Below are 25,731 nucleotides of genomic sequence, written 5' to 3' on the forward strand. Positions count from 1 at the left end.
TGGTTCAGTGGAGCTTTGCAGAATACGTCCTCCATATGCCACAAACTTTTTTTGAGGAATTTGTCAGCTTGATTATAAACATGTTTTATAATATTGAGGAGTTACTTAAATGCATGCCGTGGTTTCCTTTCTAATACAAAACTGTCTGAAACACTTTCTCATTACAGCATCTCACATCTGTATTTCTGTTACTTAATTATTGAAATTGTGTATGCTTGTAATTTTAACTGTAACTGCTTTTGCAATTTTTTTAATGTCCATTCTTCTGGACAGTGAAATATTGAACGTATTTTAACTTAGAACTCTGTTCTTGGAGCACTTTTGTGATAAGCAGTTGAAAGCAAGATTAGAATTGTGAAAGAGGATAGACAATGTGCGTGACTGTAAAGATGTGGGAGTTATTTATTTCTGTTTGTGCAAACATTCTATAGACCTCTAGCACAAACATTACTATAGCTAGGCCAGCTGGCTGAATTCTGGATTAGTGATGCTGGAAGAGCACAGCAGTTCAGGCAGCATCCAAGGAGCAACGAAATCAACGTTTCGGGCAAAAGCCCTTCATCAGGAATAAAGGCAGTGAGCCTGAAGCGTGGAGAGATGAGCTAGAGGAGGATGGGGGTGGGGAGAAAGTAGCATAGAGTACAATGGGTGAGTGGGGGAGGGGATGAAGGTGATAGTCAGGGAGGAGAGGGTGGAGTGGATAGGTGGAAAAGGAGATAGGCAGGTAGGACAAGTCCGGACAAGTCATGGGGACAGTGCTGTTGAAGAGCTTCAGGGCAGAGGAAATGACCTGGGAGTTGCAGTGGGAGAGGGACTCCCTGAGATTCTTTAGACAGAAGAGGAAAACTTCTTCAAGGCAGGGATCCTTGCAAGAGGATTCGCAGTAGGGTTAAAATCAACGAGGTAAAAATGGCCTATCACTGTGATGTGATTCATTTTCAATTCTAGAACTAACGCATCTACTCTCTATTTTATAAGGTTAAGCATCAATGCATGCTATAAAAGAGCATACTTTCTATTCCTTTGAATATTAAATTATAGATCTGCAAATAACACTTCCTTTGTGTACATGTAAAAACCAGAAGTTGATATTTATTTTCTTTTTCAGTTTTGGAGTTTATGTGGGAATGCCTTGTCTGCAAAACGGGGTGTGTTTGGTAAAACTGGAGAACTCCAGACTATTTTGTGCCTGGCATGTGCACGTGATGAGATTACTTATTCAGGAGCATTAAATGGTGATATTTATGTATGGAAAGGGATTAATCTGGTGCGGACAGTCCATAGTGCACATGGGGTAAGTATGTATGATGAGAATTTTATGCTTTTAACATAAAAGAAAATGAACTAATCTCCATTATTTTCAAAAAGAGATATCCATATAAATGGCAAACCTTTGGTTTTCAAAGTTTGAATGTGTCTATGAATTTAGATTCAGGCTTTGAGCATCCAAATGGCATTTACTTGTTGAAATTTAACCATTGATAATATACAGCAGGCATTTCAAAATGTCTGAATGTGGAATGGAGATTATTGAAATTTTCAATGTGTGATTGCATGTTGACACATGTTTATGCTCAGTGACAAAGCAATAGTGACAAAAATAAGTGATTGACATTTATTTTAAAGACTATCCAAAAATATACAATGCAGCTAGTTGATAGTCAGTCACTATCTCCTGGTAGCTTAATTTCCTTATTTAATCATGTTTTGTATACTATTATGGAAAATGCAGCATAAACATTTATCCCACAAACAACAAAAACAAGAACGTATTGTGTTTACTAAACTCACACTGTATTTATGGGACTTTGCAGGTTTCAAATGGCCTATCTACTTATCTACAAAGTGCTTATATATAAAACCATAGTGAATATATTTCAGAACTTTTTTTTCTTTTTCAGTCTTATTTTCTGTTGTATTTCCACTCCAGTCAGTGTGCTCACACTTTCTTGTGTTTGTTTTTAAAAAAGCCTTTTGAGCACTCAATTGGCTCAAGTCAAAATGTCTAATCAGTTAAGTAGCAAGCAGAATATTTTTGGACCTGAACTTTTGTGTACTGTTGATGCCATAATGTTATGTGTTACACATCATCATCAGTGTCCTTCCATTTGCGTAAGATAGCAGATATGCAGCAAAGCAAATCCATTGAGGAATGGAGTAACTTAAAGGACATACTTTTGCTGATGGCTGAAGAGACCAATCCATGACAGGCAGTAACTTCTGCAAATGCCACATATCAAGTTGTTATTGGATGTCGTTGAGAATTGTCATTTTTGATGTTGACATCTGTTGCAAAGCTGCTGTACAAAGCACATTATAATCATGGAGGGATACTCCAGCTCACAAATGATGTTGCTATTTTCTTCTGAATCCAGTTAGTGTCTCCCAGGCATGAGAATTGATGTTTAAGGCCTTCATGTCACAGTTACAAGAATTTTGAAGTGGGGAGCTTTGGGCATCCTCTGGGTTGTCTGTCTCCAGCTACCTCACCAAACAGAGAATCCTTTGATATGTGACTGTCTTCCAGCAGTCACTTCATTTGAAGAGTGCTCACATACTTTGGAGCTTTACCTTGGAGGGGAATGTTCTGTACCTCATTTTTTCTTTGTTGAGGTAGCCAGAATTTTCTACAAACAATGTAGATTAAAGTTGTTGAGCTTCCTTTTTTGTCAATTGTAGGTCATCATTCCTGATGAAGGGCTTTTGCCTGAAACGTCGATTTTCCTGCTCCTCAGATGTGCCTGACCTGCTGTGCTTTTCCAGCACTGCTCTAATCTAAACCCCCCCCCATCATTATTTTACAGCCAAGCAGTTGGGTGTTTAGAACATAAGCCTCATAAACTGGCACTTTGATCCTAAAAGCCAATTTGAAGTTATTCCATGCACCTTTCATAAATCAGTGAAAGAAGATGAATGTTTTCCTAATGTGTCAATCGTGATCTTCATCAAGAGACAGATTGTCTGGCATCATAGACCCAAAGTATCAGAATTTGCTAACCACTTCCAGCAACTGATGTTTAGTGTGATTGAGGATGAAGATACTCACCCTGTCCCATGAAGATGGTTTTCTACATGCTTCTAGTGGGGGAGGACAGTTTACATGTTTTGGAGAGACAAGACATCAAAATTGATATGTTTCCATGCCTCACAAATTAAGGTGCAAGTATTATTTGTAACTGCAGACAACACAAACTGACTTGCCTTTTTCAAAATATCTGTTTTATATTGCTACACATAAAGAGTTCATGTGACAAAAGTTAACAATAACACAAAGGTGATGTTTTTTTTTAAATTTCAATTAGTCAGGAATCTTCAGTATGAATGCCTGTGAGGAAGGATTTGCCACAGGAGGCAGAGATGGTTGTGTTCGCTTGTGGGATTTAAATTTCCAACCCATTACCTTGATAGATCTCAGGGAAACTGATCAAGGATACAGAGGTAAATTAATAATCAATTGCTTTTTCTACCTAATGTCAAGATTTATTAATAAGACTGCATGTAGTATTGTATGAATGGACATTTTGCTTTTGCAGAGCAACAAGTGACTTTGAAAAACGTTTGCCATAATGCTATACAATCTCTTGCATTTTAGTCCAGGAGTGTTAATATGTCTGTGTAAAAGTGATAGAAGGTTTGACTAAAGATCCTGGCATTACTTTGTTGGGCATCACTGTTGAGTAATTTTCTTAAAAACAGTTCAGACTTTAATCTTGACAAAATATCAGCATTCTGAGATGCTTTTGTCAGTCAAGTTCTTTTCCAAAATCACTTTGTCAGGAGCAGTGAACAGACCAGTGAGGGAAGAGAAAATATTTTGACAAAAATATCCTGTCCAAAGCTGGGTGACGGGATGTATCAAAGAGGATCTGTGGGCAAATAGGCATTATTGCCTTGTCCCCAGCCAACTTGAACTCCAAAGCAAGAAAAATATGATTCAATCCATAAATTTGTATTATCAGCAAATGTGTTGCTATACTAGGAACATGACTTAATCCAATTTTGTTTATGTACAAAAAACTTGTGGAACCCAACACCTCCAAGGACTTGAGCAGTAGAAAATCAAGACCTGAAAGGTCCCTTCCAAGTCCTACATCTTTCTGAATTGGAACTATATTGTCACACTGTCATTGCAACTGGTCACTATGCTGGCATTCCCTTACTAATAGCACCATGGGCATCCCGACAAACCAAAGTTCAAGAGGTAATTCACCATCAATGTTTGCAGGTCAAGTAGGGATGTGCAATCAAGCCAGCAATGTCTACATCACATGTATGGATAAAAAAACAAAGTTGTAAACAGAGCGACAGCTTAACAAAGGAGTTAATTTCAGTGTTACCTTTTTTGAAGTTTTACTCAAATATTTTTCCCTTGGTGCCTTGACTGGGCAAAATTGAAGGAGCAGAAATTTTACTTAATGCATTCAGCATGACATGAGCCCAGTTTAAAAAAAGACTTTTTTTATTCAGTGAGTAGCGATATTGCCTAAGCAGTGACACTCTTGAGCTGGTGAAAAATGCAGAAGATAGTTATAAAGTCATAGACATACAACACAGAAACAGGCCCTTTGGCCAACTCATCCACACTGACCAGGTTTCCTAAACCAAACTTATCCCATTTGCAAGCATTTGGCCCAAATCCATCTAAATCTTATTTATCCATGTATCTATCCAAATGTCTTTTATATGTTGTTATTGTACCCACATCTACCACTTTCTCTGGCAACTCATTCCATACACTCACTATCCTGTGTGATAAAAGTTATTTTAATTAAATTTTTATCAATGTTTTTTGCTACATTTTTGTAGTGTATCTTCTGAGGTGTCTGGCCGCAAGCTACTGTGCACTTGTAGATTTAGTGTTAACTTGACCAAGTGGTGATCCTCTTGCATTTCAGTGAGAAGATTTTGGGTTCAAGTTTTATGTTTGGACTAATGTGTATAACCTACTGAAAGGTTTCTATTTCAGATGAGTTGTTAAACTGAGATTGTGTGTGCATGTCTGGACTTTAAAATATCCTATTGCTCTACTTGAAGAGTAGGGATGTTCTTCTGCTGATCTGCCAAATACCTATCCTGCTGTTTTCACCAAACCGCTCATTCCTTTATGCCATATTTGCCAACATAATAAGTGACTAATTTATTGGCTTCAAATTGACTTGGAATGTTCTGATAGTATAATCAGTGCTATATATTAGCATTGCCTTTCTTTAATTATTGCTTAAAATGTATATCTGCTAACTACCAACCGAATATACATGGCCTACATACAGTCGGAACAAATCACATATAGCAAGAATGTATGCTTGAAAAACGAGTAATCACAGCAAGTTAGGCAATTGAAACTCTCTTTCTGCCATTTATCTTATTCACCCATGTGAATGTCCACAATGAGTAGAAGCATAAGTTAAATATGTCTTTAAAAATACACAATTTGGAAGTAATTTAAAATATTAAAATTGCTTGCAAAAAGTTTCATTTTTCTCACCTCTCTTGTTGTCAGGGATTGCACTGAAGGATTTATCTGAGCCTTAGATTTAAAACTACTCTGGAAAATTTCACACACCAGAGAGAGAGAGAGAGAGAGAGACAGACTGAGACTAGGATCCAGAAGTTTCTGGAAGAAGTAATTTTAAAAACCTTGCATTAGGGGGAAAGGAGGACACTAAGAAGACTTGAATTAATTGAGAGAAGTGGAACCCCAAGAGCACATGGGCTGAAGCTCATAAAACGCAAATTCAGGACTGATATCAGAAAACCTTTGATAAATGAACTAGCCAATAGATAGGAATTCTAAGAGAATGGTGAGGTAAAGAACTTGAAATCATTAAACAATGCTGCTGTGTGATTATTGAGGCTTTAATTAGAGGTACTAAAATAGGTTGAGTGGCCTACCTCCTCCATATTTTAAATAGTGCTTTTGTAAAAAGTAGTTACCAATAACAATTGTGAAAATGAATGTTGTAATGTTTTCAATACATAGTTAATGATTCCTGTTTCTTGATTAATCCTGCCTTCTGTTGTGCTTTTTTCCCAATCTTGGTGAAGTCTGGGTCCCTGCTCTTTTACATAGATTGGTCAACCGTACAAATTGGGGAAATGTCTGATGTTTTGTATAGCTGCCATGCTTTTATTCTGCAACATGAATCTTTTTAATTAAGCTGGTTTTAAGTAATGCAAATTGGTGACATTACACGCATGATGTGTTGTAGTCAATCTGCCACTGATTGGTTTGTAGGGAATTGCTTATTTGATTTTTGTCAATTGCTTGAACACCCTTGATTAGTCATTTTTGTGTTGACATAGTTGTCATTTCATTAACTGTTGTATTAAGAGATTTCATGCATTGTGATAAAATTTCTAAATAAAAATATTATTTTTGACATTTGGGTTTCAAAATAGTGCCATATTTGTATTGATTATTTTCTGTAAAGAGTTCATTTTAAGAAAAATAAACAAGGTCAGAAAGTCCTTCTGGAATACTGACCAAGTCCAGTCTTTTAAAGAGAGTAGGTGACTGTAGATCTTGGTGGTGTTAATGGAAATGTGTTTATACCTTTTAGGTTTTTGACAAAGCAAACATGAAAGGCCTCCAACTTTATTTTCAATTCAGAAATGAGGATGAGCAAGTTTATTTTAAATTCTGATCAGAAGACACCAGTGTTGAGTTCAGAAGCCAGCTTTGTTTCATTTCTTGGATAATGAATCAGGACAGTTCAGTGAATAAGTCACTTTAACAGAAGGACTTAGTTTGTGAGACATTCAAACCAGTTTGTTTAGAAATGTGCATGTTGTTAGCACTGAGAGACTTTAGGTTTTCAGATTTGTGGAAAAATTCACTTTGGCAGATTTGGAAAGAATTCTCTCAATTATCTCCACAGTCATAGAGTTTAGACAGCATGGAAACAGATCTTTCGGTCCAACCGAACATAATCCCAAACTTAACTGGTCCCACCTGCCTGCTTCTTATTCAGGTACTTATTCAAATGTCTTTTAAACATTGCAATTGTACCCGCATCCACCACTTCCTCAGCAAATTCATTCCACACGCAAACCACCCTCTGCTAAAAATTTGTCTCCAAGTCTTTTTTAAATCTCTCTCCTCTCACCTGAAAAAATATGCCCCCTAGTCTTGAAATTCCCCACTCTAGGGAAAAGACAACTCCCATTAACTCTATCTATATCCCTCATCATTTTATAAACTTATATATGGTGCCTCTCAACCTCCTATGTTCCTTAAAAAAAGTCTCATCCTAGCCAGCTTTCTTTATAATTCAAGCCTTCCATACCCAGCAGCATCCTGGTGAATCTCTCCTTAACCCTCACCAACTTAATAATAGCATTTGTATTACTGGGTGACCAGAACTGGACACAGTATTCCAGAAGATGCATCACCAATTTCCTGTACAACCTAAACTCCTATTCTCAAAGGACTGAGCAATGAAGGCAAGCATGCCAAATGCCTTTTGAACCACCCTGTCTATATGTGTCGCAAAATTCCAAACATTATGTACCTGAACCCCTACGTCCCTCTGTTCTACAACACTACTCAAGGCCTGGTCATTAATTGTATAAGTTCTACCTTGTTTGTTGTACCAAAAGGCAATACCTCAGATTTAACCAGATTGAACTCCAGCTGCCATTTTTCAACCCATTGACCCATTTGATCAAGATCCTTTTGTAATCTTAGAAAACCTTTTCCACTGTCTACCATGCCACCAGTTTTGGTGTCCTATGCAAGTTAATTAATCATCCCTTCTATATTCTCATCCCAATCATTTATATAAATGATAAACCAGTCCATGGCAAAGAAACTGTAAGGAGTCATAGAGATGTACAGCATGGAAACAGACTCTTCAATCCAACTCATCCATGCCGACCAGACATCCCAATCTAATCTAGTCCCACCTGCCAACACCTGGCCCATATCCCTCCAAACCTTCCTATTCATATACACATCCAGATGCCTTTTAAATGCTGTAATTGTACCAGCCTCCACCACTTCCTCTGGCAGCTCATGTACCACCCTCTACGTGAAAAGGTTGCCCCTTAGGTCTCTTTTACGTCTTTCCCCTCTCACCCTATACCTATGCCCTCTAGTTCTTGACTCCCTGACCCCCCCCCGACCTCCCCGGCAAGAAACTTTGTCAATTTATCCTATTCATGCCCCTCATGATTTTATAAACCTCTACAAGGTCACCCCTCAGCCTCTGATGCTCCAGGGAAAATAGCCCCAGCTATTCAACTTCTCTCTATAGCTCAAGTTCTCCATCCCTGGCAACAACCTTGTAAATCTTTTCTGAACCCTTTCAAGTTTCACAACATCTGTCTGATAGGAAGGAGACCAGAATTGCATGCAGTATTCCAACAGTGGCCTAACCAATGTCCTGTACAGTCGCAACATGACCTCCCAACTCTTGTACTCAATACTCTGACTAATAAAGGAAAGCATACCAAATGCCTTTTTCACTATCCTATCTACCTATGACTCTACTGTCAAGGAGCTACAAATGTGCGCTCCAAGGTCTCTTTGCTCAGCACTGTCGAACTGGGATCCAATGCGATTGATGAAAGAACTGGATAGATTAAGAACTAGAATACAGACAAAGTTTAGGGTACACCCAACTTTATGGAGGATGCAAAATGGGAGGCCATCCAGAAGAACATAGGTTTGGATAAGGCTTTCAGCAGAGGTGCTGACAAGAGGTTAGAAAAAGGTTGAGCAATGTGTTTGGTAATGAAGATGCTAAACTGTGAGGCCTGAGAAATTTCAGTCTCTAGAAGCTGCAGTAATTGTTCATTTTGTTATGAAATGACACCTTCTTCTGCTATTACTACTTTAATCAGAGAAATTTTACACAACCTATGTATATCAGATCACAAAACTAGTTAGTTGGTCACCATTCAATATCTGCATTTACATAACAAGACTGTTCCTAGAGGAAGTCAGCTCTCACAGAACTATGATCTAGGTCGCAACAACTTCAGGAGGGAAAGAATAAGGTTGTAGAAAGAATATGTTAAGGTTAATAAGGGAGAAGCATGGGATGTTTTAGCAAGCATGCGGGTACATAAATCCCCAGGACTTGATAAGATGTATTCCAAGTCAGTTAAGTAGAATACAAAGGAATTGAAATAGAGGGTCTAATGTCACTGGTCTTGAGCTTCTTTTAATATGTAGTGTTGAGGACCAAGTTGAAACTTTGCAAATGATTTAAGATCATTCTAACTGTCATAATATATTTAACCATAAGATTTAGGAGCAAAAATAAGCCATTTGGCTGATCGAGTCTGCCATTCCACTGTAATAAGAATTGGCTGATCTGATAATCCTCAATTCCACTTTCCTATCTTTTCTTCATAACCCTTGATTTCCTTACTGATTTAAAAAGTCTTTCCATCTCTGAGTTATAACTCAATGTTAAAGACTATGTCAACAGACCTCCAAGATAAAGAGTTTCACAGATTGACTGACTACCCTCAGAAAAATTCCTCCCTGACTCTGTCTGAACTGGGCAACCCCTTACCCTGAGATTGTTTTCTTGTCATAGACTTTCCCACAAAGGGAAGCAATCCCTCCTTTGCTATCTATTTTGAAAGCTTGATTTGTATTTTTATTCTCTTGTGTAATAAATGCCTGTGCTGAAGAGTCTGCAGACTGACTTGCGTGTGTCTGTGAATAACCATCACACTGATAAATTAAATTTTAAAATATATACATCCTCTACCCAAGCAGATTTCATTGAGATCTGACTTGTCTAGTCACATTAGCTGGGATCACAACAACATATAGCCATACATGTAAACACACAGACTGTATAATCCAATACGCTTCTATGTTAGGATACAAATCTTTAATGTGAAAAACTCCAAGCTAACACTGTGGCTATGCTACAGACCAGTGCAAAGCAGGGGTTAGTTTACTCAGTGAAGGGAAAAGGGATATATGCAAGAAAAAGTAAGTGATTGAAATCCACATTCAAATAAATCTCGTATAAATGAGCCAGAATTGCCAAATGCAACACAATCCAGTGCCCAGCAGATGCTTATCTTTGCCTGGTATTTGCAAATCACCAAGACATTATATAATATAAGTGAAAGTCGTAACATTTTCTGGGGGACAGTAATTGCAAAATGATCACATGGAAAGCTAAATAATAAGGACATAAGAACATTTTAAAAGTATAGTTTGGAGGAGGGTATTTACCAGATAGCAGTAGAAACAAAACCAAACACCTTAAAAGAATAATGCCAATTAGACTGAAGAAATAAATAATTAAGGATTAGCAAACCATAATTTAGCTGGTATGATCCTAATCAATTACAATTAAATCAGAAAAAGAATCTGTTTCAGCCTCCTTACAGGACAGAAGAGGCAAAGAGAGACAGAAAAAAGCATAGCTGCACAGTTAAAAAGAATAGTATAAAACATCACTTTAGTACTACAATAGCAAAAAGACTGCCAGAGAAGAGGAAAGCATCTTTAAAAGATGCAAATACAGTAGTCCTGAAATAGAAAGTGGGCACTAGGAGAATCGACATTTCGGGCATAAGCCCTTCATCAAGAATCCTGAATGAAGGGCTTATGCCCTGAAACATCGATCCTCATGCTTCTCAGATTCTGGCTGACCTGCTGTGCTTTTCCAGCACTGACTCTTGCCCATTGTATAAACAATGCGCTTATCTAAAATGATAATACCAAGGCAATGCTCAGAACTGACAACTAAATTAGTAAACACTAGGGAAGCTCTGATAGATCAGCAACTGACTATTGTGGTGTCTGTCTTTATCAACATAAAAAGTAGCAGGTCAAGTAAAACAAACCAATTAGTCTTCAATTCCAGATAAAGTAATGGAATTGGTTGTCTGAAATAAATTTGCTTTAGTACTGCCGTCAGCAAGTAAACATATAAAAAGGTTTTAAACAGGAGCGTACCCTGCCTGATAATCTACTTGATTTCTTTGAAGTAGCAGAGCATTGTATTCTGACAACTTTCAAAAATCACTGACATAAACTATCAAGAGGCATTTAAAGAAAATGCCACAAACAGCTACTAGATAATTCAATATAATGACTGGGAAATGGACAAGACATCAGCTGAAAAGTTTAAAAAAAATATTGGTTAGCAAAGTTAATGGAGATCCCCAAAATTAGAAATTCAAACTAAATCAATTACATGATTGAGACACTGAATGCTCATTGGTTAAATCTTTGAGTGATATCAAATTGGAGGAGCACCTGGACTGGAGGCAAGTAACAATGTTATAATAACAGAAACCAAAAATGTGAGTGGACCAAACAATGACCAATGAAATTTAATATACTCTTTCAGTCACAGGGAAAAAAAAACTGACTTGCCCATTCTCAGAATTATTTTGAAACAGCCAAAGATGAAGTTGAAACTTAGGAGTTTTCATAATCGCTCCATTTGAATATGTACAGGCACTGCAAAGTATTTATTCACAAGGTGAAGGGAAATGCTGAGCTCTAAAGCTTAAATCATTTGCTCGCCAGTCATTGGAAGTTGTGATCAAATTATTAAGTGTTTTTGTTAGACCATAGATTGGGCACTGTGACCTGTTCTAGTCTTTGAGAAAATGGGGAGTCATTCAATCAGAGAAAAGCCACATGCCTAGAGTCAGGATCCTGCTGAAAGACTCGAACACTTCAGCACAGGGGGCGCGCGCAGTCATTTGGGCTCTGCTGACACTTCAGCTAAAAATGTAATCGTACAGACCTGCAAATAGGAATGATTACTCTGATTTCCTGTAAATGTAAATGGAATGTTTACATATGTATGGCATGTCCAACTGTACAGACCATTCAAGTATTTTATGAATAAAGTATATTTTTGAAATAAAAAAAACTTCAGCTGGAAATGAGGCATCAGAGAAATGATAATATTATGATAAAAAAGGAGTTGCCATCTTCATCATCAGTCTTGAGAAATAAGGATGACATCTGCCAGACTTTGTGACTTCAGCAGGTCAGTCCCAAAGCCACAGCTCCTTTGGCAGAGGGAGCAAGAATTCCCCTAAGGGTGATAAGTTCTTTCGACAGTTTTCTGCTCTCTCCACTTCTGCTTTAGTTGCTTTTCTGCAGCAGAGTTTATGTGGTCATTTCTGATTGTGTTGTAACTTTTTGGATGAGGTGTTGCCAAATGGTACAGTTCCTTCTAGGTGCCAATGTCAATTTGTTCCATTTGCAATGAGGCCTTCAGAGTATCTGTAGAATGTTTTCTCCATCCCACTTAAGATTGGGTGCCATCCTTAAGCTATGAAAAGAAGATCTGCTTTGGAAGCCAACTATTTGACATGCTGATACCGTTCAAACCAGTGGAACTGATTTTGCAAGATTGTGGTTGCAATACTGGAGGAATTATCTTTTGTGCGGATGCTGGAGTTTGTTTATCTGTCTTTCCATGTCACATTGAGCGTCTTGTAGAGACACTACTTTTGGAAATTTTCAATGCCCAAAGGTACTGTGGTGGTGACTCACACTCTTTAGATATTGCAAGTTTGGATTTGCTGACAAATGCAAAGCTGAAACCGATACTGTACTCAAAATCCACATGCCCATTGACCTTTTCTGCACGTAAAGGATCTCTCATTCAACTTCAAGACAAGCACCTGCCCTCCAGCTATTACTATTGTTGGGGAGATAATAGATGATGTTGCAAACTTCCCACATTTCAGCAGTAGCTTTCTTAACTGGTCAATGTCAAAGGGGACATCAAACACCTAATCAGCTATGCCAGCACAGCCCTCCAAAAATAGCATAACAGGTTTCAACAACAGGAATCTCTCTGAGGGTAGAGGCCTCAGTCTAAAGAAGATAGTCATTTATTGATTAATCTGGAATCCTCCTTCAAAATGTACACTGAGAGCACAACTAAAGAGAGAGTGTCAAATGCATAAATAACTTTTTGATGAAGATGGTTTCTTTATTATTGAGAGAATGATCACAGATGCAATAGAATACTGGGCAGTGTAGGAGAGGCAAAATTCTAGAATCATTTGAGTTGGATCACTTTGTGAACATAATGCAAAAAATGTAATTAATTTATTTATATATCCAATGACGCTATGAAGTAAATCCTCAGTCACATAATTTGATTGTCTACTAAGTCGATTGCTTTTTAATATTGGCACTGCATGGTGATGACGAGATGAAAGTTTCTATTTGAACATTACAGATTTGACAGTTAGAGGAATTGAGTAGTCATCAGTTCAATGAAAGTTGGAAGATCAGATAAATTAATTGCCAACATGGCGAAAGCAATTTATTTCACTGTCATGAACAGTACTTTGAAAATTATGAAATTCCTTATCTGAAGTCAGTTTGCTATGTTAGGAATATGACAGCAAATTTTCTTCTGACTATTCTTATCAAAACCTAGAGAGGGAAGAAAGAAGGAGGTGACTTTAGGAAATAGTAACTGGGGAAGATCAAAGGCAGACAAGGAAGCAGTGATACAACAGAATGATATTAAAAGCAGGATTAGGGACTGAAAGAGCTGATGGAGAGTAGTTTGTTAGGAAAGGTGACAGTTGATTTGGGAGTAGCTTGCAGGGTAGAACTGATCAAAGAGAAAACAACACAGACTAGCTGTTAATGTGTTGGATGCACATGACATGGTTTGGTAAGTGGGAAGGGACATGGACTTGAAATGGCGAATGGGCAAAAGAGGTGGGGTATCTTGAATTTGAGAATCTTAGTCAGGAGGAAGACAAAGTTATGTTGAAGGAAGACAAAAGGTTTGGTCATGGAGGATTTTAAGGCTGACAGACAGAATGTTAATCAGTAAGGGAATCATGGGTTATAGAGAAAAGGCAGGACTATGGTATTCAGGATTATCTGATCAGCTATGATCTCATTGAATGGCGGAGGAGACTGAATAGGCTGAGTGGCCTACTTCTGTTTCTACATTTTATGGTCTTACTTAAATTTTGAAGTAGATAATCAAGTGAAGCCACATGCAATAATCAGTGGTGGTATTTTGCATAAATATCAAATGTGATCACATTCATATTTTTCTTATTTAGGTACAGGCCATTTTTTAATCTACAAGATGCAGTTGCCATATCATTGGGCTTTGGATCCAGTGGAGAATGAAATCCAAGAAAGTATGTGAGCTTTAGGAAGTTGGGTCCAACTGTATTTCACCCCAGTTTGTTAAACCAAGACTGTTTAACACTCTCAGTAGAAGTGCATTATCAACTTGCAATATGTTCATGGCTCAATTATAGCAAATTAACTTGGGCTTTGCAGTTTTACATTTGGCTGTAATGCATTTCCACGTTTCTTTATTATCTACACTTTGGAACTCTGATTTTTCAGATTAGCATGGGTGTCACTTCTCTTGTGTTGCGCTAGATGTCAAATGAGGACCTAGATGACTGCATCAACAGCAGAGGAACTGAATCAACAATAGAAGTAGAATTTTCACCAGTAAAACCTTATTGCTCATAAACCTACAATTGCTTAGGAGGGAGATATCAGCAGAGAAGTACAGCTTGCAGAAGGCGATACTGGTACACAATGCCTTCGATCAAAGTTGATCTTCCTAGGCATGTTGAAACACCAGTTACTGAGGAAGCTCAGGATGTCCACCAGATGGTGATAGTCATTGTGGTCAACAGTTCCTCTACTACTTTGCTTCTAGGTCATTCCAGGGCTTATGCAGAGATATTTGCAGGAACTCGAGAGTTTATAAAATAGAAAATGCATAATCAATTACTTTCTTGCCTTACCCATCTGTTATGCCAACTTCACCTGTAATGATGCCAGTCAAAAAGAGTGCATGCTTAAATTTGAGGCTCTGCTTAGCTTGCCACAGACAAAAAGCATCATTTGCGCACTTTGTACCTCAGGCACTCTTAAAACTGTTAGAACTGTCTGTCAATTCTAAGAGTTTACATTTCAGCAAAGTGCACGTTGTGTGCAATTACATAATCTTTGAGTAGTGGTGTGCAGAATACCCAGACAGCTGCCATGTATTTTAATCCTGCTGCCCATCCTCCTGAGCAACCTCTCATCTGGAAACGGGGATATTGTCTGGTTTCTCACAGGTGAGGGCTGCTTACTTAAATGTTGCTGATATCATCTCTCAGAAACCTGAGGAAGGTACCCAAGAATGATAGTGAAATCTATGTAACTGCCAGATGTGCTATTGAAGAAGCCATCAGCATTGCAGATGTGTTTTTCAGATGTAGATATATTTGAATGTGCCTATTAGTGCATACTAGGTAGGGCCTCCAAAATGGTTGTGATACACTGCAATTCGCAAAACAGCGCGATTTGCACCTGAAGGATAAACAAGACACAGCAGGCAGAGCAACCTACACAAATTCCAGGGAGCAGAGAAGAGCAGAAAGTGATGTCAGCAACGTACTTTCAGAGATTAACTTGGATACCAATTGTCCCACTCAGCTGACCACCAGTTGCAAAGGTCGCTTGTTAATTCTCAACTTCCAAAAGTGCCCAGAACACAATGAAGCATCATTTTGTAAGTCCTCATCATTTGCACCATCACTTCATGTCTTCTCGCTTATCATCAAAACTGAAAAGGCTACTTGTGAGCCAGAACGCAAGAATTGGAAAGTGGTAATTAAACATTTTATTTATATGGCTTTAGCATTATAAAACAGAATCTAACATTGTGTAACATGCATATGTTGCAAACCTATGCTCTTTCATTTCCTAGCAGTTCTCTGTAATTTGATGCCTGTGGCTTCAGCAGAGTGAGACAGGGCACTCCTCTCCCTGCTCCTGATCTTTGCTGAAGTCCTCGAGGTTTGAAACTGCTCTAGGATCAAGAACCAGAGGGCTTAGGTTTAAAGTGATTTGCAAAGGAGGCAAAAATGATGCAAGAACATTTTTTTTACACAGCGAGTAGTTCAGGTATGGAATATAGAAGTGTGGTGGAAGCAGGTTCAATTGAGGCATACAAGAAGGTTAGACATAATATGCAAGGATATGTGGGATAAAACGAGAAATTGTAATAACTGATTCTCTTTGGGAGAGTCAGTGCAAATGAGTCAAATGGCCTTCTTCTGCACCATATCATAGTGATTCTGTGATATTTCACACGCTATAGACATCACAGCAGCATGAGGGCATGTTGAATGCCATATGGTTATCTGATACTTGATTTTGTCAACTGATAACTGAAACATTCCTCCTCCTCTCCCTATTTCGGTATTTAGTCACACCAAGGCTCCTCTGAATCTCAATGCTCTCTTATATGTATTTGTTATTTATGAGATGGTTGGTGGACCTGGTATTTTGTGCTGTTCTATTCCTGCAAAGAGGAAAACACAAATGCTGCCAGACCTGTTGCATTATTCGAGCATTCTCTGTATTTGTTTCACGTTTCCAGCATCTGCAGTAATTTATTTTTTTATTAAAACAGCATTTGTTGAACAGATGAATGGATGTTAATGGCGACTTTGAGGGAGACGCATGCTATTGTGCAAAGAAGAAAGGACAAGGGAAGGGTGGCAGTCTGTGCTAAAACAAATAGTAAAATGTTTTTCAAACATATTAATAGTAAAGGCCCATAAGGAACAAGCAGGGTGAGGTGCTCCCTGAAGCAAATACTATGGGAGAAGTACTCAATAAGTACTTTGCTTTTGTCATTGCCAAATTAGAAAAGGTGACAATGACCTAGTTGAAAATGTGAATGTTGAGCAACTCAGTAGTATGTTTGAAAATCTCACAACACCAGATTATAGTCCAACTAGTACTTCCAAATAAACCTGTTGAACTATAGCCTGGTGTTGTGTGATTTTTAACTTTGTCCACCCCAGTCCAACACTGGCACCAGTAGACAGATAAAGAAGTAGTGCTAAAAAGGCTGACAGCACTCCAGTTGGATATGTCACCATCTCCCAAGGATTTTCAAGGCCAGCAAGAGGTCACTGGACACCACCAGAACTGCAACGCTTTCCAAGGCACGGGCCCCTATATCAGGGCGAACCCATTCCAGGGCCCCCTGCCCTTCACAAAGAAAATGCATCCCATATTGCTGAGAAATGTAATAGAAAAAAATTGCAGAATTGTTGACAGAAATTTTCCAGGCCTCTTTGAACACAGGATTAGTCCCAGGGCACTGGGAATTGCAAATGTGACACCATTGTTTTTTTTTTAAAAAAAGGCAAAGGATAACCCAGGAAACAACAAACCTGTCCATTTGATATAAAAAATGGGAAAACTGATGGGAGCTAAAGCCATGTCGACTGTCTAGTATTAACTTTTTTTTTCCTGAGGTAAATATACACTCAGAAAAAAATAAGTTAATACTAGACAGTCGACATGGCTTTGTCAAGGGCAGATCATGTCTGTCAAATTTGACTGAGTTCTTTGAGGTGACATAGGCAGTGAACGAGGGTAATGCTGTGGATGTTGTATCGTTGAACTTTCAAAAAGCATTTGATATCGAACTACATGGCAAGTTGGTTAGCACGTTAGAAATGTTTTTAATTAATGGGTCCTTGGCAGCATGAATTAACAGTTGTCTTAAAGATAGGAAACAAAGGGTAGGTATCTCAGATTGGAGATGAGTTGAAAGTGTTGCTTCCCAGAGATTGGTGTTGGGACCCTTGTTTTTTCTGATTTTATATAAATGATTTGGTCATTGAGGAAAAACCCCTAAATTTTCAGAAAATACTAATCTCTGGTGAATAGTGAATTGTGAGGATGGTGCTGGGTAACTTCACGGGAATATTGACAAGCTAGTCATATAGGCAGACACCTGGCAGCTGAATTTCAATACAGAGAAATGCAAAGGAATGCAATGTTGTAGAAGAATCATGGAGAGACAATACAGGCTCAATGGTACAACTTTCAGGGAGTACAGGAGCAGAGGAATGTCAAGATTGAAGTGTGCAATGCCTGAAGGTGACTGAGCAAGTTGAAACAGCTAAGAAGGCTTATCGGATCCTTATGTTCATAAATAGAGGCATAGAGTATAAAAGCAAGGAAGTGAGGCTACACCTCACGAATTATTGGTCAGACCATATTTGGAGCATTATGTTCAGTTCTGGGCACCTTTTATTCAAGGAAGGATGTTAAGGCCCTAGAGCAAGCTCAAAAAAGGTTTACTAGAATGATAGCAAGAATAAGGGATTTTAGATACAAGGAAAGATTACAGAAATTGGGCATATTCTCCTTGGAGCAGAGGTGACTTTATTGAGCTCTTCAAAATTATGAACAATTTTGACAGGTTAAAGAAACAAATGTCACTAACTAGGGATCACAATGTTAAGATTGTCAGCAAGAGAGGTAGGAATATGACAAGGAGAAACTTATTTACTCATAGTTGTTAAGACTTGGAAAGCACTACCTGAAGAGTAGTGAAGGTGGATTTAAAGGAGGTTTCAAAAGAGAGCTAGATATATGTTAGAAAGTGATGAATTTAGAGGGCTAAGGATATAGGGCTGGAGAATGGGACTAGCTGGGTAGCTCTTTCAGGAACTAATATAAACAGGATAGGTCCAATGGCTGCCTCCTGTAGAGTGAAATTCTACAATTCTATGAGGTTAATGATGCATGGATAGATGGTGATGTGAGGGAATGTGTAAAAACTTGGCAATAATAGCTGCAAATTAGGAGGTGGAAAGAATTGGGCGGGACGGTGGCACAATAGTTATCACTGCTGCCTCACAGCGCCAGAGACCTGGGTTCAATTCCCTCCTCAGGCAACTGTCAGTGTGGAGTTTGCACATTCTCCCCGTGTTTGCGTGGTTTTCCTCCGGGTGCTCCGGTTTCTTCCCACAGTCCAAAAATGTGCAGGTTAGGTGAATTGGCCATGCTAAATTGCCTGTAGTGTTAGGTAAGGGGTAAATATAGGGGAATGGGTCTGGGTGGGTTGCTCTTTGGAGGGTCGGTGTGGACTTGTTGGGCCGAAGGGCCTGTTTCCACGCTGTAAGTAATCTAATCTAATCAAAAAAAAGAGAAACTCGATGAAATGCCAATTACCAGGGAAGTGGTACTGAGTGGACTATTGGAGCTGTGGGCTGAGAAATCCAAGGGTTCATTCAACCGTCTTAAAGAGATGACTCATGAGACAGTATAGGTGGTGATTTAATGCTTATGAGGTAGTATGAATAATTCACAAGATTCTAGGAAGAATTTCATCAAAAGTGAAAGTAGCAATATAACCTCTCTATTCAATAAGTAGCCAGCCTGATGTTTGTTGTGAGAAAGGTTATTTATCAGTCAATAAGGAGGTTAGAGAACAGTACAGCACAAGAATAGGTCCTTTGGCCCCAATGTCTGTGCCAACCATGATGCTATTCTAAACTAATCCTATTTGTCTGTATGTAACCCATATCCCTGTATTTCTTGCTTGTTCATGTATCTGTCTGACTGCCTCCTAAACATTGCTATCATATCGGCTTTGACCACCTCCCCTAGTAGTGCATTCCAGGCACCTACCACTCTCTGCGTAAAAGAAAACTTGCATCACAAATCTCCTTTTAAACTTTCCTCCTCTTTTTTAAAACTATGGACCCTGGTTTTTGACATTTCCAACGTGGAAAAAAGATTTGGACTATCCAAAGCCTCTGTATCTTTCCTATAGTAGGATGACCAGAACTGGACACAATATTCCAAGTGTGGTCTCACCAGGGACCTGTAGAGCTGCAGTAAAACCTTGCGGCTCTTAAACTCAATCCCCCTGTTAATGAAAGCCAAAACACCACATGCTTTCTTAACAGCCCTATCCACTTGGGTGGCAACTTTGAGGGATCTATGTACTTGCACACCCAGATCCCTCTGTTCCTCCACACTGCCAAGAATCCTGTCCTTAATCCTATATTCAGCATTTGAGTTCGACCTTCCAAAATGCATCACTTCCCATTTATCCAGGTTGAACTCCATCTGCCATTTCTTAACCAAGCTCTGCATTCTGTCTATGTCGAGCTGCAGCCTGCAGTAGCCCTCTATACTATTGACAACACCTCCAACCTTTGTGTCATCTCAAATTTACTAGCCCACCCCTCAACCTCCTCATCCAAGTCATTTAGCCATTATTCTATTAAATAGCAGTGCAGGCTCGAGGGGCCAGATGACGACTTTCTATTCCTAGTTCCTATGTTTGTATGACTTCCAAAATTGTACATAGCAATCTCTCTATCGCCAAACATGGCCTCTTAACCTTGTACATCTCAATCATGGCCTCCCTCAGTCTCTTCCACTTGAAGGAAAGCAACCCCAATCTGTCCAACCTCTCTTCATAGTTAAAATTCGCCAGCTCAGGCATCAGCCTGGTGAACCTCCTCTAAACCCATTACATTCCTCTGATTAATCCAGATTCTAGAACTGCACATAAGACTCTAGTTGTGGTCTAACCAATGTTTTATACAGTTAGGGCATAAGTTCCCTGCTCGTAATCTCTGTTCCTCAGCTAATAATGGCAGTTATCCCAAATGTTTCCTTAATTACTTTATCCATCTGTCTCTGTCCCGCTACCTTAAGGGACCAATGGGCATTAACTGCTAAGGTCCTTTTCATCCTCAGTGCTTCCCTGGATCCTAGCATCCATCATGTATTCCTTTGTCTTATTTGTTCTGCCTCAGTTCATTTCCTCACACCTATCTAGTTTGAATGCCATTTGTCACTGATCAGATGATCTATATCCTCTTGAATTCTAAGGCTATCCTCCTTACTATTTCTCATCTCACCAATTTTTTGAATTATCTACGAACTTACTGATCAACTCTCCTACATTCAAATCTAAATAATTTATCTGTTCCCCAACAATGATCCTTGCAGAAACTCATTGTTCACAAAAACACCCCCTAGACCATCACCGCCTGCCACTCAGCCAATTCTGGATCCCATTGGCTCTATTTCTAAGTTTTTATTTTAAGCATCATTCGATGAAGCAGTGTCTGATTTAAGATGGTGCACTTGACTGTTGCTAGAGCCACCTGAAAGAATTGTGGCTCACAATTTATCGTACTGTGTAATTATTTGCAAAGCCAAGGCTCTTTGTTTGGTGTTTTCATCTTTTCTGTTAACTGAGTCAAAAGTGATTGAGTAGCTAATTTAGCAGTTAGGGATCATGTTTAGCTCTTCCATTATTGGCACCTGTGGGGGTCAGAGTTCCCTTACAAATGAATAAAATAGCACAGTAGGATCATGTGTTGTGTAGAATGGCGGAACCAGTGTGAGCAATACTGCAGTCATAATTATATGCTACAAAGTAGTTTATGGTGAATTCTGAAATCCCAAAGGATGCTGTCATAAGGAGGTAGTGAGTAATAGCTGGAGATTAGGTAAACCATGTTGGGTGAGAATCTGATTCAACAGGGAAAGGGTGGTACACATCCATAAAGGAAACTGTCTGTACAAAAAGAATTCCAGTCTTGACAAAAAGGGAGGAGATAATGTATGTGAATGTATTTTTGCATCCATCTCTCAGTCACAGTGTTAGGTTGCCCACAAAATGTCATCTCCACAACATTTCATGTATGACCTTTCAGACTAATAAATTTGCATTGAAGCTCATGATCTAAAAGTGAATTTTTACAAAACCATACTGTCCACATTGATATATTTATATATATTGTGATTGTGTTACTACTTTTGTATAGTCAAAAATATTTTACATAGTTATTTAGTCTTCCTTGCATTATTTTTAGAATTATTAATATCTCCTACAATTTAAAACTATACAGTTTCTTAATAATAATACTTGTAATCTACTTTGCTTTTTAAATGTTCTTTATCTTGACTAGGTCTCTCAGTGAGGAGCGTATGCTGGCAAGGAGATCACATTTTGGTTGGTACGCAAGACAGTGAAATCTTTGAAATCGTGGTACATGAACGCAACAAGCCTTTCCTAATTATGCAAGGACACTGTGAAGGAGAACTCTGGGCCTTGGCAGTTCATCCAACAAAGCCTTTAGCAGTAACTGGAAGTGATGATCGATCTGTTCGGTTTGTACAATTAATTGTGATGATTATCCCAAGACTATTAGATGGTATGATGACACATTATAGTTTCAGTTTGATTTTGTACTTCCTTTCAAGTGCAAGCTATTCCCTTTTAACACATTTATGAGCACATCTTATTCCCACAACAGAATAGAGTAAGGACTAACATGGCAGGTATATTCAGTTTCTAGGTTTTCCTTATTGACTTGAATGTTTTCAGCTGAAGTAGTTAATATTGTTTATTGTGCTTTATTCAGACGTCTCTCTTTCAGATAACAGTCAAACTCAGCATGTTTAAACTATGCAGAATATTGATCAGCACTATTCCATCAATAGAGTAAAATCAAATGAATGTGTGACCCAGCTCTTCAATCCACTGGTCAGTCTGCAACTTGAATACTTGTACATGTCTCGTCACCAGAACACAATGAACATGTTCAAGTTGTGGTAGAAGTACAGAGAAGTTTGATCCTATGTGTCCTGGCAGGTGCTCCTGTAGAGGTGTATATAATAGTTAACAGAATGGACTATTGACCAACTTCCACTCCAGACTTTGTTTCAATTCAATTCAATTCAATTTCTTCCCCCGTCATATTTATCCAACCTTCACTGTCTCTCTGTCTAAATGTCCCGAAGTTTAGTCCCTTCACAACCTCAAAACTCGGTAGTTTTCTCCAGCTGAGTGACCCTCTGAAAAGTTTGCATTGTTTCAAATCCATCAGCTTTGTGAATCACCTGCCTTCTTCACCCCATCTTTGACTGGCATAATTTCAGTTGTTGAAACCTTGCATGCTTTAATATCTGGCGCTTTGAAAAATCTTTCAGTCAACTTTCTATTTGCTCAGTGTCAGTTTTTATCTGACTGTACTTCTTTGAAGCATCTGGAACATTTTTCCTGCATTGAAGGTATGATGCAGGTACTTACTGAAGCTAAATCTAACACATTACTTGAAATTGTGAGACTAGGACAATGGATCATGGTTTCAAGTGAGTAAAATTTAGGACTGATATTCAGAAATTATTCTGTACACAAAAGATTGAGCATTTTGTAGATTTAGTCTTCCCAAAAGATTAGTAAAGGTGGAAATCCTGGAATGGTTTGTGAATAGAAGAAATAAACTAGAACTTTATGTACTTGAATAGGTAAATGAAGATTTGCTTATGAGCTTTCCTTCTCCTAAAGTCCTCTCTCTGATTTTGTGAGAGTATGTTTGGGTTGCAATATTCAAGAAGACCCACAACAACGTTCTTGGGCAAATAGGAATGGACAATAAAGTTGCCTTTGATGACCACATGCTAAGAGTTTTTCTTTAATATTTGCAAAAGGCATTTAAAATTTTCATAGAACATTTTGGTCCATCCAAATGGCACTTTACATTCTAGACATGCTGATCCCAGCAGCCATTGTGAGATTACGTTCTCTTGATATTGTCCAACACAAGCCATATGTGACTAAATTATATTTCTGATGCAATTAGATTTGACTATAAATATTATTGTTGTTGGACATATGATTTTGCTACTCATCTTGTTGTGTATATAGATCTGCTTTAGCTATTTCCTTTCGTCACTTGTGGGATGTGGGTGTCACTGGCTGACCAGCATTTATTGCCTCTTCCTGGTTACCCTTGAGAAGGTGGGCAGTGAGCTGCCTTTTTGAACCATTGTAGTCCACATGCTGTAGGTTGACCCACAATGCCCCTAGGGAGGGAATTCCGGGATTTTGACCCAGTGACAATGAAGGAGTGCCGATATTATCCCAAGTCAAGATGGTCAGTGGCTTGGAGGGGAATGTGAAGGTGGTGGTGTTCCATATATCTACTGCCATTTTCCTTCTGTTTGGAAGTGGTTGTGGGTTTGGAAGGTGCTGTCTAGGAATCTTTTGCACAAATTCACAATGCATCTTATAGATAGTACACACAGATGCTACTGAACATTGTTGGTGGAGGGAGTGGATACATATGGATATAATGTCAATCAAGCATATAGCTTTCCTCTGGATGGTGCCAAGCTGCTTGAGTGTTGTTGGAGCTACACTTATCCAAGCAAGTGGGGAGTATTCCATCATACACTTGAGTTGTACCTTGTAGATGGTGGACAGGCTTTGGCAGGTGTGGGATGTCAGGAGATGAGTTACTAGCCTCTGACCTGCTCTTGTAGCCATAGTATTTATCTGTTGAGTCCATTTGAGTTTCTGGTCAATAGTTCATAGTGGGGGATTTGGTGATGGCAAACGCCATTAAATGTCAAGGAGCAGGTAGTTAGATTTTCTCTTATTGGTGATGGTCATAACCTGGCTTCTGTGTGGTGCAAATGTTAGTTGCCACTTGTCAGCCCAAGCCTGGATATTGTCCAGCTCTTGTTTCATTTGAACATGGATACTGCTTCAGTATCTGAGGAGTTACAAATGGTGCTGAACGTTGTGCAATCATCAGCAAGCTTCTGACATTATGATGGAGGGAAGGTCATTGATGATGCAGCTGAAGATGATTGGGCCTAGATGTACTGAATAACCATAACCATCTTCCAATGTGCCAGGTATGACTCCAACTAGCTGAGAGTTTGCCCCGATGCACATTCATTTCAGTTTTTCTAAGGCTCCTTGATGCCATACTTAGTCAAATATGGCCTTGACGTCAAAGTCTGTCATTCTCATCTCATTTCTGGAATTCAGCTCTTCTGTCCATGTTTAAACAAAGGCTGTAATGAGGTTAGGAGATGAGTGGCCATGGCGGAACCTAAACTGGGCATCATTGAGCAGGTGCTGCTTGATAGAACTGTTGATGACACCTTCCATCACTTTACAACAATCAAGAGTAGACTGATAGGCAGTAATTGGCAGTGTTGTATTTGTCTTGCATTTTGTGTACAAGACAACAGGGCAATTTTCCACGTTGTCAGATACATGCTGGTTGTAACTGTACTAGAAGAACTTGACCAGGGGTACAGCATGTTATGGAGCACAAGTCTTCAGTACTATTGCTGAAATGTTATCAGGGCCCATCACCTTTTCAGTATCCAGTATCAGTGACATTTTTTGATAACACGTGGAGTGAATCAAATTGGCTGAAGATTGATATCTACAATGCTGTGAACAATTGAAGGAGACCAAATTAATAAGCCACTTGGAACTTCTGGCTGAAGATTGCTGCGAATGCTTCAGCCTTATCTTTTGCACTGATGTGTTTGGACTTTTCCATCAATGAGAATGGGATATTTTTGGAGCAGCCTCCTCCAGTGAGTTGTCTAATTGTCCACCATTCTCAACTGATGTGGCAGGACTACAAAGCTAAAGTCTGATCCATTGATTGTGGGCTCACTTAGCTCTATCAGTTGCTGCATATGCTGTTGGGAAGTCCTGTTTGGTGGTGTGATCAAGTTGACACCTAATGTTTAGGCTAGGACTTCAGTAAGGTGTTCAACAAGGTTCCCCATGGGAGACTGGTTAGCAAGGTTAGATCTCACTGAATACAGGGAGAACTAGCCATTTGGATACAGAACTGGCTCAAAGGTAGAAGACAGAGGGTGGTGGTGGAGGGTTGTTTTTCAGACTGGATGCCTATGACCAGCCGAGTGCCACTAAGATCGGTGCTAGGTCCTCTACTTTTTGTCATTTTCATAAATGATTTGGATGCGAGCATAAGAGATACAGTTAGTAAGTTTGCAGATGACACCAGAATTGGAGGTGTAGTGGACAGCGCAGATGGTTACCTCAGATTACAACAGGATCTTGACCAGATGGGCCAATGGGCAGAGAAGTGGCAGATGGAGTTTAATTCAGATAAATG

The 25,731-nt window shown here is 38.9% G+C and overlaps 1 protein-coding gene across 9 annotated transcripts in view; it reads left to right on the forward strand.

The window, feature by feature from the left end:
• eml5 (EMAP like 5) overlaps window positions 1-25,731 on the forward strand; it is a 219,918-nt gene that overhangs the window by 57,980 nt on the left and 136,207 nt on the right. For all 9 annotated transcript variants that reach the window (XR_006312734.1, XM_043697279.1, XM_043697280.1 and 6 more), the window contains 3 exons: window positions 1,109-1,294; window positions 3,303-3,438; window positions 21,745-21,946. Coding sequence is in view for 8 of the 9 variants with exons in the window: in XM_043697279.1 (XP_043553214.1) it covers window positions 1,109-1,294; window positions 3,303-3,438; window positions 21,745-21,946 (524 nt within the window). In the remaining variant the exon portion in view is untranslated. The remainder of the gene's footprint in view (window positions 1-1,108; window positions 1,295-3,302; window positions 3,439-21,744; window positions 21,947-25,731) is intronic.

The sequence above is a fragment of the Chiloscyllium plagiosum genome, chromosome 10, assembly GCF_004010195.1.
Source record: "Chiloscyllium plagiosum isolate BGI_BamShark_2017 chromosome 10, ASM401019v2, whole genome shotgun sequence".
NCBI classification, from domain to species: domain Eukaryota; kingdom Metazoa; phylum Chordata; class Chondrichthyes; order Orectolobiformes; family Hemiscylliidae; genus Chiloscyllium; species Chiloscyllium plagiosum.